Source organism: Syngnathus acus, chromosome 10, assembly GCF_901709675.1.
Source record: "Syngnathus acus chromosome 10, fSynAcu1.2, whole genome shotgun sequence".
NCBI lineage: Eukaryota > Metazoa > Chordata > Actinopteri > Syngnathiformes > Syngnathidae > Syngnathus > Syngnathus acus.
In genome coordinates this window covers 11,192,904-11,210,747 of record NC_051095.1, presented here as the reverse complement: position 1 = coordinate 11,210,747, position 17,844 = coordinate 11,192,904, and the positions used below count along the sequence as shown (strand labels likewise).

The 17,844-nt window shown below is 42.1% G+C and overlaps 3 protein-coding genes across 3 annotated transcripts; all 3 read left to right on the top strand.

Moving 5' to 3' along the window:
- The first annotated feature begins 254 nt into the window (after nt 1–254).
- hspa4b (heat shock protein 4b) lies at nt 255–7,353 on the top strand. The gene is made up of 19 exons (XM_037261932.1): nt 255–582; nt 1,138–1,195; nt 1,347–1,487; nt 2,303–2,425; nt 2,545–2,644; nt 3,418–3,551; nt 3,635–3,879; nt 3,950–4,026; nt 4,113–4,264; nt 4,537–4,643; nt 4,733–4,866; nt 5,039–5,223; nt 5,531–5,626; nt 5,711–5,866; nt 5,939–6,064; nt 6,147–6,254; nt 6,337–6,456; nt 6,542–6,703; nt 6,820–7,353. Exons 1-19 carry the CDS (start codon nt 476–478, stop codon nt 7,021–7,023), a joined length of 2,535 nt encoding a protein of 844 aa, XP_037117827.1. The 5' UTR covers nt 255–475; the 3' UTR covers nt 7,024–7,353.
- A 936-nt stretch (nt 7,354–8,289) lies between these two features.
- On the top strand, nt 8,290–10,969 carry gnpda1 (glucosamine-6-phosphate deaminase 1). The gene is made up of 6 exons (XM_037262984.1): nt 8,290–8,737; nt 8,876–8,977; nt 9,689–9,871; nt 9,955–10,139; nt 10,218–10,392; nt 10,863–10,969. The coding sequence occupies exons 1-6, from the start codon at nt 8,614–8,616 to the stop codon at nt 10,919–10,921; spliced, it is 828 nt and encodes a 275-aa protein (XP_037118879.1). The 5' UTR covers nt 8,290–8,613; the 3' UTR covers nt 10,922–10,969.
- A 353-nt stretch (nt 10,970–11,322) lies between these two features.
- ndfip1 (Nedd4 family interacting protein 1) lies at nt 11,323–16,702 on the top strand. The gene is made up of 8 exons (XM_037262985.1): nt 11,323–11,532; nt 12,894–12,987; nt 13,981–14,120; nt 14,184–14,271; nt 14,581–14,705; nt 14,782–14,848; nt 14,932–15,044; nt 15,270–16,702. Exons 1-7 carry the CDS (start codon nt 11,497–11,499, stop codon nt 15,036–15,038), a joined length of 657 nt encoding a protein of 218 aa, XP_037118880.1. The 5' UTR covers nt 11,323–11,496; the 3' UTR covers nt 15,039–15,044; nt 15,270–16,702.
- Nucleotides 16,703–17,844: the final 1,142 nt, after the last annotated feature.

Sequence of the window (17,844 nt, the reverse complement as noted above, 5' to 3'; positions counted from 1 at the left end):
ATTTCACATCTTGAAGAAACAAACCAGAACCCAAAGATAAAGACCAGTTGAAGTGAAGGATGCAACAGTCTGATGAAGTAAATGAATCTCAGACTTGCAATTATTGCAAGTAAAAAATATGATGCTACCAAATGAACAATGGATCCTGCAGTTCTACTTTGGTTGTACAGGACAACACAGCTCCCCTACGCTACTCTTTCTGGCCTGTAGGTGTCGCAGTCTCCTCATACCGGGCTCACGCACGATTGGTTGGCGACACGGATAGAAAATTCTTGAAGCCTCTCGCCTCATCTGCCGGTGTACCGCATGCTGCTGTGCTCAGCTTCATGGAACAAGAACAAGGGTGGACCAACGACAGCCGCTGAGTGAAATCCTAACCCTGTAGCTGCTAGGTTCTCATTTTACGCAGAACTGTACCGCTGCCCTTCTCGGTGTATTTGTTCTCCACAACACTATCCCGTTAGCTTGTTTGAAGATGTCAGTTGTTGGATTCGACGTGGGCTATTTGAACTGCTATGTAGCAGTAGCCCGTGCCGGTGGGATCGAAACTGTCGCCAATGAATACAGCGACCGATGTACACCGTAAGTATGAGCGATGACTTTACTTTAGTGTCGCCTGCGCCTAATAACAAATCGGGAATGCTCGCGAATTCACCCGTGTTCATCACCCTCTTGTGTGACGCTAACGATGCTAACACGGCGATTTAACATGCTAACGAATTTCACAACAGGAAACAGCATGTGAGTGCTACGGCTAATGCTAGTGACCGTCGTGAGTTTAAACTAAACGACCCTGCCTTTCCTTTGTGCATAAAATAGGATTTTATTGCATTTCAAATTAATAAGGAAATGTCGCGTCAATGTTACAGAATTTATCCTAGAATAACCAAGCGATTTATTCCTCATGCCTACGGGCACTGAAATGCGCGTGATTGGGAGGAGGCCGCCGTACACTAGCTGTCAAAACGGCTTGATCATTTCATTTTGCTTTAGGTTAGCTTTCAAATCACAGATGAGACGCTATTACACCGATACACTTCAATCCCATTGCATGAAACACACTGAAATGCATCAAGTAAATGCTTGTTGCTTGTGCCACAAAGGAGGGCGAAACGGATTTGTCTTCTCTATTTATAGAGCATGCGTTTCTTTTGGACCACGGAATCGATCAATTGGTGCAGCTGCAAAAAGCCAGGTATGATTTTATTGGAATTGGTATTGTCTTGTTAACAGCATTGTCTCTGGAGGATTTTGACAATGAGCATGTTTAGAATGTGGCATGGTAATATCAAACAGAATGGCAACATGTGTTCACTCACTTAATTTGAATCTTTGTGGTTGATCAGGTTGTCACAAACTGCAAGAACACGGTGCAAGGCTTCAAGAGATTTCATGGACGAGCGCTCTCGGATCCATACGTGCAGCGCCTAAAACCCAGCCTGGTCTACGATGTTGCACAAATGCCCACAGGGACTACTGGAATCAAGGTAAGCATATAGTGAGGAAGTTCCTTCAAATTCCGCTTGTGCATGAAAACAAAATGGATAGACTTGCTGCCGTGACAAATCTGGCCATCATGCTAAACTGTGATAGTGTGAAAACCCATGTCAGCATAGTGTACAACTCACTATGCATTTTTAATTTAAAGAAACAGTCCAATAAGTTGACTGCTATTATGTAACCGAGACGATTGAAAAATAAAATGCTTGAGCACAATCTGTTCTGGGGTATGGGTCCACTTCTGATTTCACAGAATTAAGCTACTTTCCACTTCAGTAAACAATGAAAATGGATTTAATCTTATCCAGAGACAAACTATCGCCATTACAAGACCTTTAAGTGGACAGGCAGTCTGTTAAGTAACAGCTTAATATTATTATTTGTAATATGGTGTACAAACGTAAAGGCGAGTAAATGCTGAACAATAACATGCGGTGAATTTAATACTTGATGATGAGTTGCCTTGCCCTAAAGACGGAATGAATCATCCTTTCTAACATTCTTGACTGTAATGCATAAGACGATTTAACAATGTTAGGATTAAAATGTTTAAAGGTAAAAAGACGTGGATAGTGCATTATAAAAAATCTTATTGGGGAGGTTTCAATAACGCACAGGTTTTTGCTTTTACCCTTTAGTGATGTATTACACACAAAAAATGAACTGCTTTTTCTTGCTTATAAATTGTGTTTTTGTATTATGATTACTGTAACTGCTTCTGCTATTACCAATGTTGCACTGCAACATCAAATCATGTTTAGTGTATGGGGATTAAATTGTGTTGATTTGGCTCCCCCTATAGGTCATGTATATGGAGGAGGAAAAGGTGTTCAGCATTGAACAGGTTACTGCGATGCTTCTCACCAAGCTGAAGGAGACCGCAGAAAGTGCACTGAAGAAGCCCGTTGCTGACTGCGTTGTCTCGGTAAGTAGGAAAAGACGGAACATTTGAAGGTTTGATAGAATTTCTGCAAGCATGCAAAGAGGACTGCGTGCACACTTAACAACTGCAACGCGCCCCAAAGATTTCCTGCTGTTTTCTAGGTCCCCTGCTACTTCACTGACTCTGAGAGGCGATCGGTGGTTGATGCTGCACAGATTGCAGGACTCAACTGCTTGAGGCTAATGAATGAGACAACTGCTGGTGTGTATCACTTTTTTTGTGAATGTTCTTTATGTACTGTAGGCTAAGTAGCCCAGTCGGCATTCACGATGATTCCTCTGGCTGAATTTACACTTCTGGTTCAAGTGCCCAATTCCATTTTACTAGGGCTGAAACGAGAACCAGCCGTAGTTTTCTTTCTGCTTTGTGCTAGCAGGCCAAATTTAGGTTTGAAACAAGCTGCAGATATAAAGTTGAAGGAAAAAATACAGCCATTTACTGTCAAACACCCAAAAACAAAATGAGAACGCTAGCAAAAGCTTCCTTATTTCTGAGCGCAGCCATAACCTCTTTTTTTGGGAGTTCTCTAGATATTTCTTGTTGCTAGGATACCAGCACATGTCTTCGAGGCGGTTAATATTACCTCCTTGTCAATTACAACAATTAGAAACAACAGGCATGACAAAGATTGCGAAGGTCTACACAATTGTGACCACAAGTATCATTCTTAATATTCAAGGTGTTATATACTGTAGCTTTAAACTGTAAAAGCAATATGTTTTTTGTGCTCCTAATACTGAAGCCCACAGGATTTGTGCCAAATGTAACACATGGGCCACTTGGTATTTATTTAGACACTACAAGGAAAGAAGCAATAGCTGGTATAATCAGCCAGCCTTCATTCCACCCAACACACCCATGTTTGTCCTGCCGTGACATGTTTGCTTTTAGTACATGAGTTACACCCAGATAATTCCAGGCTATGTGTCTTTTCTGCCAATAATATTAATGATGTACCAATTGTTGTTCTGCAGTGGCTCTGGCATATGGCATCTATAAGCAGGATCTACCTGCTCCGGAAGAGAAGGCCAGGAATGTGGTTTTTGTGGACCTGGGCCATTGTGGGTACCAGACATCAGTATGCGCATTCAACAAGGGCAAACTTAAGGTTGGGAATTGTCCCCAAAAAAAAAAGTGCTATTCGAGCTTCGACAGGCTTTTTGCATTAACAAATGCTTCCCCGTCTCCCAGGTTCTCGCCACAGCCTGTGATCCCGACCTGGGAGGCAAGGATTTTGATGGGGTATTAGTCAAGCACTTCTGTGAGGAATTTGGCAAGAAGTACAAGCTGGATGTGAAGTCAAAGCCCCGGGCTCTGGTCAGGCTCTACATGGAGTGTGAGAAACTGAAAAAGCTCATGAGCGCCAACTCCTCCGACCTGCCTCTGAACATCGAATGCTTCATGAATGACATAGACGTGTCGGCAAAGCTCAACAGGTACGTAGATGAAGTTTCTTTGTCATTAAGTCAGGTGTCATTGATTATTCCTCCTCTCCCCTGTCACAAGGGGTAAGTTTGAAGAGATGAGCGCCGACCTTTTTGGCAAAGTGGAGCCTCCCCTGCAGAGTCTTCTGGAACAATCCAGTAAGCATCACACTGTGTCATTCTTTTATTATTTAGGACACAAGTACAGTCCTCTAATTCTTTCGCTTGTCTCTGTGTCCCTCAAGAACTTAAAAAGGACGACATCTATGCAGTAGAGATTGTGGGCGGGGCTTCCAGGATCCCAGCCGTCAAAGAGAGAATCAGCAAATTCTTCGGGAAGGAATTGAACACTACGCTGAATGCTGACGAAGCAGTGGCCAGAGGAGCTGCTCTGCAGGTATATCGCACTTCCTTCCTTTTATTGATTGACGCACGTTTCTCATGCTCAGCATGAGTTTTTGGCCGAAACTTTTTCGACACAGAAACAATAACATTTTTTGGGTTAGTCTTACTAATGCTACAATTGTGCTCTTGGTATCAATCGGTCAATCAATTTGGAATTAGTCTTCCTTTTTATTTGAAAACTGAGGTTCAGATCACCAAAGCAGTTTTCCCCTACATGACTTTGCCTCCATTGCAACATGTGACGACAACGCTCCTTTCCCACAGTGCGCAATCCTGTCACCCGCCTTCAAAGTGCGCGAGTTCTCCATCACCGACGCTGTTCCATATCCTATCTCCTTGAAGTGGCATTCTGCCGCTGAGGAAGGTGTCAGGTAAAACAGACCACTTTTGCTCCATCTTTTCTACTCTCCAGTCTTTATGTATTGTAGCATTGACGATTTGACATGGTTTTGTTTTGTAGTGATTGCGAGGTGTTTCCCGTGAACCACCCAGCACCTTTCTCCAAAGTGTTGACGTTCTACCGCAAAGAGCCTTTCTCTCTGGAGGCGTACTACAACAACCCCAATGCGTTGCCCTACCCTGACCCGACCATCGGTAAGCAACTAGAGTGGAGCCTCTAAAGTCAAACACAATCTATTCTGGGAAGTTGGTTGACCTTTGCTTTGTTCATATTAATAATTTCCCCATATATTAGAAATCGTCCATTCCAGGGTGAAACTCTTGCTGTTTAAAAAAAAAAAAAAAATGTCCATTTTCTCCCAAACAGGTCAATTTCTGATTCAAAAGGTTGTTCCTCAAGCTTCCGGCGAGAGCTCCAAGGTGAAAGTGAAGGTCCGAGTCAACATCCACGGAATCTTCAGTGTGTCCAGTGCCTCCCTGGTCGAGGTGATCAAGTCAGATGAGGCAGAAGTACCCATGGAGACGGAGCAGGTCAATGACAAAGATGGGGAGGTAATAATAACATCAATACTAAACTTTATGTAGTGATGGGAAAATGAAGCTTCAAATTTGCTTCATGAACCAGTGGTATTTTTTTTTAACTCTGTATTCAGCATTGGGCTGAAAACACACAGACGTGTTTCTTAAACAGCTTTATTTAAGCCATCAGTGCCATCTATAGGAGTCAAAAATGCAATAACTGGTTCATGAAGCAAATTTGAAACTTCATTTCCCCATCACTAACTTTACAGCCCTTGTTAGCTGCAATTGGATTTGTGCTCGAGGGGCTTAATACCATGACGTTGTTTGCTCTCTGCAGAACAAGATGCAAACTGACCAGGAGGAGCTGCAGGATGAGGGAGATGGTCAGAAAGAACAAGAAGAGAAGACGCCACGAGAGAATGAGGAGATGGAGGTGAATGGAAAACAAATGTATTGTTTTGAACAAGCATGCACGTCAGGAGTGAATGAGTTTGTAAAAGAATCCAATTGCGATTAGACTACCACAGAAGAGGGCAAAGGTGAGAAGAAGTCTGACCAGCCACCACAAGCAAAAAAGCCCAAAGTCAAAACCAAAGTCTTGGATCTTCCCATTGAAAACAGCCCACAGTGGCAACTAGCAGACGACATGCTGAATCTTTTTGTGGAAAACGAGGTACTCGCAGCGTGGATACATTGTCAGAACAATTTGATGCTCATTTATTTACACAAAGTGGTCTCCCCACAGGGTAAGATGATCATGCAGGACAAACTGGAGAAGGAGAGGAATGATGCCAAGAATTACGTGGAAGAGTATGTGTATGAGATGAGGGACAAACTGCAAGGCATGCTGGAGAAGTTTGTGAGCGAAGCTGTAAGTTGGCATTCCAGACCACTTGGGGGAGCATCAACGAGACAAGGTGTTCCTAATGCCAAATAATATTTTGTATTTTCAGGAAAGGGATGCCTTATCATCAAAGTTGATGGATACTGAGAACTGGCTGTATGAGGATGGAGAGGACCAACCCAAGCAGATGTACATTGACAGGCTGGCAGACTTAAAGGTCATTTGCAGTTTAAATCAACTCTTATATTGCTCTGTCAGATCGCTGAAAGGATATTTTGACTGTCTTGAAATTCCTGCAGAAACTGGGCCAGCCTATTCAGGAGCGCTACACAGAGGCCGAGGAGAGGCCTAAAGCGTTTGACGAGTTGGGGAAACAAATCCAACAGTACATGAAATTTGTTGATGCGTGTAAAATGAAAGTAAGCATGTCAAAGAGTGGCTCACCTTGCCGTAGCTTCTAAAACTGTACTTGATTGTCATCTGACTTGAATTTGTGTTGCTCAGGAGGAGCAGTACGACCACATAGATGAAGCCGACGTCACCAAAGTGGACAAGCTGGCCACTGAAGCCATGATGTGGATGAACAGTGCCATGAACCAGCAAAGCAAGCAGAGCTTGATGATGGATCCCACTGTAAGAGTTAAGGAAATTCAAGAAAAAACCAGGGTGAGAAGCTCCATCCGTTCTGCACAGTGCAATAGAGATAGGTTCATGAGAAAAGCGCACAATTAGACATCTCATTAGGGTCTAATGAATCAATCGTTGTATGTGAACTTTTCCAGGAGCTATTCTCTGCCTGTAACGCTACCGTGACCAAGCCCAAGCCAAAGGTGGAGCTGCCTAAAGAGGACACACCAGCGGAACAGAACGGGCCCATGAACGGACAGGAGAAGGCTCAGGAAGAAAGTGCAGACAAGGGAATGGGCGAAAACACGGGCAACGCCGCCTCGGAAACGGAAAACAAGCCGGAGATGGACCTTGACTGAAGCGGCATCAGAGCTCCCAATTTTGGGAGCTGGTCGATTGAGATTGAGTTGCTGTCTTGCGTGTGTTATCAGTGCAGGTGGAATGTTTCAGGAAATGCACTTATGTCAACAGCAGGCAGAGTTTTTAGCACACTAATCCCAGCTGCGGGTGGTGGCTCTGTCTGATGCCGTGGCATCCATCTCTCTTTATTTCCCCCCTCGATGACATCATTCTGAAGCCAGCTGCAATAAGCCTGTTTGACGAGCGCCATCATGATGGTATTTATTTCTGTTCTGTGCTCCATGTTCTGGTCTGTCACAATATGACTTTAATAAAGGTATTGGAAATCAGTCCCAATTCTTCAATGACATTTAAACACTAAACCGAAACATGCTCTGACCGAACGCATTTGTGGTGTGCTAAATCAAATGTAACCAAACACCACAGTCTCAATAATTCTGCCTTTAAAATGAATATGCTGTTTTTAATGACACAAGCAGAATGGAAATCAGTTAACAGTTTTTGTGGTTTCAGTCATCGAGAAGTGCACTATCCCATCGAGTTGCTTCCTAACTTTAGGAGAAAACTTAATAACAGACTGTATTAAAAACATCCAGTGACGATTAATTGGCTAAAAAAAGTCTGCTGATTAATCTGAATTTATAATTTGCCTCACTCCATAAAAATACCTTGCAGTGCGCTTTGCCGTGTGGAAAATGACATCACCAACGACGCAGGATGCCTATTTGTAACACATTGAGGTACATCTTTATAATACTGCAATTTATTTTCATAAACCACTTGAGAAAGATAAACTTCTTCACAATTTTTATATCTTCACAGTCTTTATAATACTGCAATTTATTTTTATAAACCCCTTGAGAAAGATAAACTTCTTCACAATTTGACAAGATTTTGATATGATTTCTCAGTAAAGTTGTTTATTTTGTTGTGACGGTCGGCTTGTGCCAAGAGTTAGTGTCTTAACTCATCTTTGGCACAGTTTTGTAACATTTGATTGGTGTGAATGAATCCATAAAAATCCGTGGATTACATCTACATAATTCATATAACCCATTTTGAATTTTTTGTAGAAACATGTCTGACCGTTTCACTAGGCTTTCTGCACATCAGTAGTTACTAATTATAATGTAAAATAATGTTAAGAACATCGAGTTTTAAATTTGCTCGGAGGACAAACCTTTTTCTGAAAATACGCACGTCAATTTTACAAAAATATGACGGTCTCTGATGTGACGCAATTTCCGCTGCAAGTTCCTTATCCATCCGCCACTGCGCACATCACATGATCAGCCAAACGGTACACTGAGGCAGTTGCAATCCGCCGCAACTGTTTTCTTTACGGTCTTTAGTGACAATACAATCGTTAAAGTTTTTGCTTTAATGTGTTTTGAAAGTTTTGTGCAGCTTCTTTTGTAACTCGTTTAATAGCATATACAATAGCAATCGTATTTGGAACGTACTATACTGGACCGGTTTACGCTTTGATGAGTCTGAAGTCTGATGTAGGTGTGTTTTGTCCTTAGTTCCATCCAGGTTAGCTTTAGTATCTCTTTTTTATTTTTCTTCTTTTTTTTACAAACGGGAAAATGAAACTGATTATCCTCAATGACTACGAAGCGTCAAGCGAGTGGGCTGCAAAGTACATCAGAAATAAAATTTTACTTTTCAAACCTGGCCCAGACCGCTTTTTCACTCTTGGCCTTCCTACTGGTGAGTATCTTCATTGCTAACCTCGCTATTTTTTTCAATTCGACATTCAAAATGGTTTTGTTTTTTTGGGGGGGAGAGGGGGTTATAAAACCAATGAGCAGCCCAAGCGTTTTTTGTCTTTGTTTTTTTTTCTTCCAGGAAGCACTCCCTTAGGCTGTTACAAGAAACTGATTGAGTATTACAAGAAAGGAGTAATCTCTTTCCAATATGTCAAGACGTTCAACATGGATGAATATGTGGGTAAGTCATCACTCTTAAATGGAAACAATTTATGCCCCCCCTCTAACACACATACAATTTACACATTGACACAATTTACAGCAATTGCCAATTCTTCCAGTTGAAATTCGCTCAGCCCCCAAATACTGCTGGGTCAAGAACTAATGGAACCAATTACTGCAAGTCCTCAGAAAGACATTGAAAGCATTTCAACTTGTGGGTTCCGCGTTTCATATGCTTGCTCAATAGTGACTCTTGCTTTGGAACTTCAGACAGCATAGCTGCAGATTCATTGAGTAGCTAAATTAGCTCCACTGTTATGCAACAGTGCAGCGGAAGTACAAAATGGCTTTCACAGACATATTTTCAGAAATATGCTGCTAGTGGACTGACAGTAGTCCCTCGACTTACGACTGCCCAAACCTTATTTATTTATTTATTTTTTCTTTGTCTTGTGAGCCAAAAACAAATATCCATCCATCCATTTTCTGAACCGCTTGGTCCCCACGGGGGTCGCGGGAGTGCTGGAGCCTATCCCAGCCGTCAACGGGCAGTAGGCGGGGGACACCCTGAACCGGTTGTCAGCCGATCGCAGCCAAAAACAAATATGCTACTCAAATAGGATATTTCTATAGCGCAAATTTCACTTATTGCGGGGGTGGTCCGGAATGTAATGGAGTATGGAAGTCAATTATTTTAATGCGCTTTGATGAACCCCCCCCCCAAATGCAGGACTTCCCAGAGATCACCCCGAGAGCTACCATTCCTTCATGTGGAATAACTTCTTTAAGCACATCGACATACGAGCCGAGAACACGCACATCCTTGATGGCAACGCTCCAGACTTGCAAGCAGAGTGTGACGCCTTCGAGAAGAAAATAACAGCGGCCGGGGGCATCGAGCTGTTTGTCGGAGGTATCGAACCAAGCTCAGATTAAGACCGTGTGTTTACGACAGATCACATCATGTCACGTCACACAATCGTTCCGTCACCTCAGGAATTGGGCCGGATGGCCACATCGCCTTTAACGAGCCGGGCTCAAGCTTGGTGTCGAGGACCAGGGTGAAGACTTTGGCAAGGGACACCATTGTGGCCAATGCAAGATTCTTTGATGGAGACCTCAGTAAAGTGCCCACCATGGCCCTGACCGTTGGAGTGGGCACCGTCATGGATGCAAAGGAGGTTAGATCCAAGAAGGGTGTCAACGCAGCCTTAATATCTCGCTAAAATGCAAGAAGACATGTTTGCTTTGCTCCACAGGTGATGATTCTCATCACTGGAGCTCACAAGGCTTTTGCTTTGTACAAAGCCATCGAAGAAGGCGTGAACCACATGTGGACCGTGTCTGCATTCCAGCAGCACCCGCAAACTGTTTTTGTGTGTGACGAAGACGCCACGCTGGAACTGAGGGTTAAGACTGTGAAATATTTTAAAGGTGAGATTTAATCATACCGTTGCCTAAGTGTATTGCTGCCAGATAAAAAAAGAAAAAAAGACGGCTCGTGACCTTCTGAATATGGAATCGTGTGAAATGTTGTTATAGCAATCTTTTTTATGCTTTTGTGGAATTTATGACGCTTGTATATATGGAGGCTCACGCCGATAAATGAGGAACAACACTTAGCTCAAGAAGGGTGACTCCGTTCGTCAAAATACCCCTTTGAGTAAGTTTACTGATAAGAATCTTATCAACGGTGCTTAATAACTTGAGCCTGAAGCCAAGTATAAAGTACAATCTGGGTGAAAAGTAACTAGACAATAAAACGTGGTCATAAAATCCATATTCTGATTTGTGATGCAATGAGCCCTTGAAACATTTTTTTATGCGGGCAGCAATATGCCTATGTACAACATCAGTCAATATGAATTTCAAAGTGCTTATTCTTTTGTTTTTCTCTCCTGTAGGGATGATGTATGTGCACAACAAGCTGGTAGAGTTACCCGATGTAGAGTCCAACAAATAAGGATGCTTTGTACAATTTTTGGGATCATGCATTAAAAAAAAAAAAAAAGTTCCAATAATTCATGTATATTTTAGCAGTAAAGCATGGGGCAGTAAAGCATGGGGCGGGACTGGTTAAACAAATCTTTGGTTATTACTGCTCTTGCACATTTATAATAAAATGATTCGCAATCTTCTTGTCCCTCAACTCGTGTTACCTTTACTTACACCAGGAACTCTTCATTATCTGGACTTTACAGGAAAAAAAATGATGAGACGGTTTATACAACTCCAGCTGATGACCTCAGGCTGCCTAATATTTCGAATATCAGACAATGCAACTTGTGGTGTTTAGTTTGTTTCCAGATTTGTGCTCAATTCGATTATCTGTGACGTGACAACAATCCATTGCGCAATTTCCGAAAGCCGTGAATGCATCATCAGACCTAGTTGGAGGAGCTCGTGAAGGAAAAAGGTGGCCGGCCGACTTAAGGCAGCCTAACAGCCCCTCGTTCATCGGCGAGGGCCGTTCTTCTTCAACGTATTTTGCCCTCCTGGGTCGGAAGAGGTTATTTGAATCAACACAAGGCGTTTACGATGGCTGAGCAAAACAGCAACGTCAGATATCAAGAGGTAAAGTCGAGCTCAGCATAATCAACCGACGCTAGCCTGATATTTGCTCCCGCTAGCTTAGCCTGTCATTGGCGTTAAGAAACGCGTCGCATTTGATAATGTTTTGCTTCTATTGGATCGTGCACAAAACACTTGAAACGCATCACGATCCGTGTGTCAAGCGCATTTGACAACATATTAGCACCATCCTGCGTCAGTTAGCATTAGCTACGTCTCGCTAACCGCAACCCAGTGTTATTTTCCAAAGAAACAACTTGAAATGTCATTCATCAACAATGTCATAGAATACAAACTACACTGATTTAAGAGCATAACATCTTGCAACCATATAAATCATTACCATCGAGCGAAGTAGGGCCTGACTAATATGGATTTTTTTTCTGGGGGGGCCAATTACGACATTTGGAAGAATAAATCGGATTCACAGAAAAGACATTCATCGGTAGACTAATTCAAATATAGAAATTGTTAACATTACCAAGTTTAGTAATGATATGAAATATGAAATGCAGGCAGAACATTTGACAGTTTTGCAGTACGTTGCCCTTCACTAGCTAGATTTTAGATGAGAGAAACATTGCCTTTTGTTTGCATTTCATCATGTTTATCTTGTGTTGTAATGTGCAATTGTGGAAGTAACCAAGAAAGAGCAACAAAATAAAAACAACTAAGACAATTGGCCAGTTTCTAATGTTCTAATTTCATTTGATCAAATGAGCCAGCCGCTTAATTGGTTGAGCACCATTAACATGTAAACCGGGCGTTTGTCTGTTCATGCAATGTTTGTCCTCAAATTTAGTTGATGAAATTAACTCTGGTCAACAAATTGTTACATATAATAATTAGAAATTCTAGTTCATTTTTATAGATGAATTTGTTTGTGCTGATTTCGAATCTGCCCAAGTTTTTTCTCTAGCGCATCAGGTGTTCATAATAATGCAATAACTATATAAGATGTAATACAGTTTAAGTAACATTTATGAATTAAGAGTTAGGTTTAGCAACAAGTGGACTATTTTATGAAACGTCATAGCTATAAACAAAATCTATATTGCAAGGTAAAACCTCTCAAAAACATAATGTGCTAGAAAAAAGTAGATAATCAGTCAAAAATACCTTTAGTGGCACATAATTCCACCTCTGATTAAAATTTGTCATTGATCATCTTATCCATTATCTATTCTACTGTCACGATTATAAGTAAAATAATTTTCCCTATGCTTGTTTCAGTTGAACATTATGCACTTTAAATATTGATTTGGTCATTATCCTGTTGATCGATAGGTGATATTTGACGCATTCCTCCTCGTCAGCATGTGGAGCTTTGGTCTGGTATTGACACGTTGTTCCTTATCACTCAGCTGGTGAACGAGGAGGAGCCGCTCCCGACGTCCGAAGAGGGTCCTTCCCCGGATGCGCCACCGCCCTACACCAGCGTCGAAGCAGCTAATGCAGGTTCGGCAGCTTTCGTCTGCCTCATCTCATACGTACAGTAGACCTCCAAGTTGGTACTGGTGCGACTCAATTAATCACGCTATTGTAGAACAGTTCAATTCGGAGTAGAATTCTGATATAGCGCCGATTTATTTTACACTTGCATTGAAATTGCTGCGTATAGGCCAATTCATATCTGATTTTGGTGTTTAAAAGTTCTTCGTGTTATTTAGGTGTAAATTGTAATTGTTATAATTTGGGGGAAACAAAAACATATTTTACCGTGTGTGTGTGCTGAATCTTTGAAAAAGTGCTTTTGAGTTTCCCATTTTGAATTGAACTACTAAAATGGAATGCATTGGCCTTGATATTAAAAGTTTGTTTCTGCTGTACATTAGGAATTAATTAGTCATCCATCCATCCATCCATCCATCCATCCATCCATCCATCCATCCATCCATCCATCCATCCATCCATCCATTTTCTTTCTCAAGGACAAATATTTGTTCACATCAACTTGAATTGTTCTTACTGTAATTAATGAATTAATGTGCGAAAACATGGATGCCAAATCTCCACCAGTAGTGTAATTTGTGGACAGACCATACATGTTGTAAATGGATGCGAGTCCACTGACTCACTTGACTGCCCTCCGTTGTGTTTGGGCAAAACACAAAGGCGGCCGCTGGACGACAGCCACATGAAAGTCTTGCCTTGAATGGAATGGACCATTAACAGTAATGGATGCATTCCACTCTAATGTATCCCCCCCCCCCCCCCCCTTTTCCACTCTGCTCTGCTTTTAGTAAATTACCATTTACAAAAGGTCCTCGATTGCGGCTAAGAGAAATAAGATGCTTTGAGGTTATGAGCGATGCTAGTTTGCGACGTAAGAATATGTTCCGTCAATCCATCCATTTATTGAACTGCTTCTCCTCATGACGGTGTTAAATGCAAAAGCACACTTTTAGCAAAATGAACAGTTTCATGACAAAAGAGCTTTCTCCTCGCCAGCTTTCTTTGAATATAAGGAAGATGGCGGCAGATTCCCCAACCCTCCATCCTACAGCGTGGCCACCACTTTGCCGTCCTACGACGAAGCGGAGCGAAGCAAAGCGGAGGCTGCCGTCCCCCTCGTCACCGGAAGAGTCACGGTACTTTCTTCGCTCCGCTCATTTGTTCGCTGCCGCATCACTTAATCAACTATTTGCTTGCAGGAGGATGAATTTGTGGCCCGAGACGACTTTGAAGATGCCGACCAGCTGCGGATAGGCAATGACGGCATATTCATGCTCACTTTCTTCAGTAAGAAACTTTCCACAAGACGGCGTCAAAGCACGACTTTGATATTAGGGCAAAGGCGTCTAAATGAAGCTCCTCATTCTACTTCAGCATTGTCTGTTGACGGCAAAATGACGTGAGACAAAACTGACCAAGTTAACATCTGCATGCTACTAGAACTCTTAGGAAGGCGCAAGATCACAGGTGTCAAACTCAAGGCCCGGGGGTCAGACGTGGTCCTCTACACCTTTTTATGTGGCCCTCGAAAGCAAATCATGTCAACTTCCACAATCTTTGACAGCAAAAGAAAATGTCAGAGTTTTTGTCTTTCAGTGGCATTCCTCTTCAACTGGATCGGCTTCTTCTTGTCCTTCTGTTTGACCACGTCAGCTGCCGGTCGATACGGAGCCATTTCAGGCTTTGGCCTGTCCCTCATCAAATGGGTTCTTATCGTCAGGGTGAGAAATAGTTCGGATTAATTATGTATGCCGACTGTAGCTCGTGTTTTGATTTGTCGATGGCTGCTCTTCGTAGTTTTCCACCTACTTCCCTGGCTACTTTGATGGCCAGTACTGGTTGTGGTGGGTGTTCCTGGCCTTGGGTGAGTAAAAACTACATTTAAAACTGTTTTTTTCTTCTTTTGGACAAAATGCTAGCTACGCTTTACCAATGTTTGCATTGCAGGCTTCATGCTGTTCGTAAGAGGCTTTGTCAACTACTCCCGAGTGCGCAAGCTGGCTGATCCCACCTACGCCAATCTACCCCGAACAAGGGTGCTCTTCATCTATTAGACCGAGGTGAGTGCGGCTTGAAGTCAGGCGGGAGTGCAGACCGACATTTTCGGACAAGTGAAAAATGCTTTTTTGCGATTTACGGTTTGTACTCTCGCGACAGTATATGTGCGTATGAAACTCCAGTACATTTTCCACATGTCCTCTAACATGAAGAAGTTGTTGAAATGTCACTTTTCCTCATTAAACACAAATTATTCCTGTTTGATAATTTCTATTTTCTCAATCCAGCTGATCGGATGTGGAGGCCGAGGACATGACACGACGCAGTAATCAAGACGGCTCTGTAGCGAATGAAACCATTTGAGGAAATAGTCGACTTTTTGTTTGCCATTGTATTCTCGGAAAGCGGTTAGCAGTACTCGTCCCTCAGTGTAGTCAGTCATTAGCGACGCATGTTAGCTACATCTTGTGTGTAACGTTTAATAAGTGATGCCTTATTATTGCTTTGCTAGAATTACAAGCATGACTCTTGCTCTCCAAGGAGAGGCTGGACGTCTCAACAGGTCTTTATGATTCAACATGCGCCATATAAGCATGCAGCTCACTCACTCTATAGCGCCACCTCATGGTTTTATTGTGACTGTTATATAGGCGCTGTTCACACACTTGCACAGCTCCGCCCACATAGCTCACTCAACTGTTAGCTTGAGGGTTAACAGTGTTGTCTCCTGCCCCAAGTGACTCATTCAGGGCATTTTTTCTCTCTCCAAGTAACGATACGTGGACAAAAGGTTCCGGGACACAGGATGTATGTCCCAACAGTGCAGTGTTTCCCAACCTTTATTGAGCCAAGGCATATAGCACCAAAACAGACAAACGTCACAAAAAAGTACAGATTAAATGTGGCTTCTGACATCCAGTGGAAGAGCATTTACTTGTTCTGCTTGCCACTATATGAACATATTATTTGTGGTAAATAAATAACTTTCAGACCAGTTTAGTGGAATTTTTCCGTGGCACATTAGTGGTTGGGAATCACTGGTTCAATGTACATGCTCGTAATGCATGTTTTGTACAACTCAGGTGCAGCGTCCAAAATTGCACCCTTGTGTCACATGTGGTTATTGCCCATTTTGATGTTTAACCATTCAGATTAAATATTTTTAGTCTTTAAAATGGATTTAAATTCAGTGTGAGATGTAAAAGAACAAGATTTAGGCTCCCCCAATGACAAATGAATAAAGTTAATCTTCTGAGTCACTTGTTAATGGCATCACAACAAAGTGGGAAGTATTTGCCACTTTGTTATTGGATGCCCGCACTTGACTCTCAATGTAACTTTGTTAACCTTGTGATCTCGTTTATTTTCATGGAATTGAAAATGAGCACGGCCAAGGTGCTTGCCATCCTGTGGGTAGAGCGAGAACTTTATCAAAGAATGTCATATGCAGGCGCACTTTGACTGAGGAATCATCTTTTGACCTCAAGTTTAAGTCTGATGAAAATTCTGATTTGCCTGTCAGAAGGATTCTCCATTGAAGCACAACTGTTTTCTTTTTAGCCTTAATGATTTCACCTTCAATTGAAATGGAAATTAGTTCAACTTCACTGTCACAGCTTTGATGCTCATTTAAAGTGATGTAGAGTGACATCGATGAGGTTTTGTTGTCCTGACGCTGTACGGAAGGGAAGACCTAGTTCAATAAATGTCACTATGATATTGCGTTTTTCTGAGTGCTCTTGAGTTCCTGTTTGCTAAGGCTGCAAAAAGGCACTGTGGTATGCAGCATATTTAATCATTATCCCTTTTCACAAAACACTTTCACATTAGGCAGAGAACTGAGAATGAGTATTATGCAGTTCACGAAATGACCACTAGGTGGCAGTATATTCAGCAAGATTGCTGCAGTATTCGTAGTATATTTCTAAATTCTTTAGGAAATGTCTATTCATTAGATTGACATTTCACACGACACATTTTAACAAATTATTTCATATACAGGACATAGTCTTAATATATGAACACTTTGAAAAAATAATGCGTCATCTATATCTGACCAAGGTGTTTTTGTGAGCAGCTACCTGGTTAGTGTGTCTGTCACATACTTGGTGTTAAATATTAATCAGTTGTGTTGGTTAGTGAACAGCAAGAACACAAGTAATTACAATTATAAAGTAATAAACTGCTGTTAATGTCTACTTGAATGGTTAGCTTCACAGAACGGCTACTAGGTGACAGACAGGTTTTCATTCAATCAGGTCAATTTTTGATAAGCATATTTGGGTGAATGTTTCAATCCAGCCGGCGGGGGAGGAAGAAGATGGCCTTTCGTCCAATGTGAGTTCGGGGACCCAGCTCAGGTTTCCCATTTCTCTTCAGCGCTACATACCAGCTGTCCACCTGATACTTCTGGGACTTGTACGTGTTGTAGTTGTCAGTCTTGGCTCGTGCTGTCAGCGAGGTTTTAAATTGGTTTATAACTGCATACATGAAGCTACTTTAAATATTTTGTTTTATTTAAAATAATGTCATATGCAATCGTTTTTAATAATAAAACAAATTGTAATAAGCAGTAAAATATGCAATATTGTTTTAATATAGGGTTTCAGTTGGATGTTACAGGATTTTTGTAATGTACAGAGAGTCCGTGAACGCCTCATCCTACTGTAAACGTCCGTGTCGTCCCTCTGGCCGTGGACCGTCCCGTCGGGGAGAATCTGGAGGTGATGTCCGCCGCTCATGCAGTACAGTCGGGTGGATGCAGATGTCATCCTCCAGCAATCAGAGGAACGCAAATGTCAACTAAAAATGCTTTTGAGCGTGCATGCGCGGAAACACTTGGGATGGACGCCCGTCCCGGAC

Excerpts from the sequence above, each read along its gene's own strand:
- hspa4b (XM_037261932.1), top strand. The coding sequence starts at position 476 with ATGTCAGTTGTTGGATTCGACGTGGGCTATTTGAACTGCTATGTAGCA. Across the intron at positions 583-1,137 it reads TACAGCGACCGATGTACACC|AGCATGCGTTTCTTTTGGAC; the intron begins GTAAGTATGAGC and ends CTCTATTTATAG. Across the intron at positions 4,867-5,038 it reads CTACCCTGACCCGACCATCG|GTCAATTTCTGATTCAAAAG; the intron begins GTAAGCAACTAG and ends TCTCCCAAACAG.
- gnpda1 (XM_037262984.1), top strand. The coding sequence starts at position 8,614 with ATGAAACTGATTATCCTCAATGACTACGAAGCGTCAAGCGAGTGGGCT. Across the intron at positions 8,738-8,875 it reads CACTCTTGGCCTTCCTACTG|GAAGCACTCCCTTAGGCTGT; the intron begins GTGAGTATCTTC and ends TTTTTCTTCCAG. Across the intron at positions 10,140-10,217 it reads CCGTCATGGATGCAAAGGAG|GTGATGATTCTCATCACTGG; the intron begins GTTAGATCCAAG and ends TTTGCTCCACAG.
- ndfip1 (XM_037262985.1), top strand. The coding sequence starts at position 11,497 with ATGGCTGAGCAAAACAGCAACGTCAGATATCAAGAG. Across the intron at positions 12,988-13,980 it reads CGTCGAAGCAGCTAATGCAG|CTTTCTTTGAATATAAGGAA; the intron begins GTTCGGCAGCTT and ends TCTCCTCGCCAG. Across the intron at positions 14,849-14,931 it reads GTGGGTGTTCCTGGCCTTGG|GCTTCATGCTGTTCGTAAGA; the intron begins GTGAGTAAAAAC and ends TTTGCATTGCAG.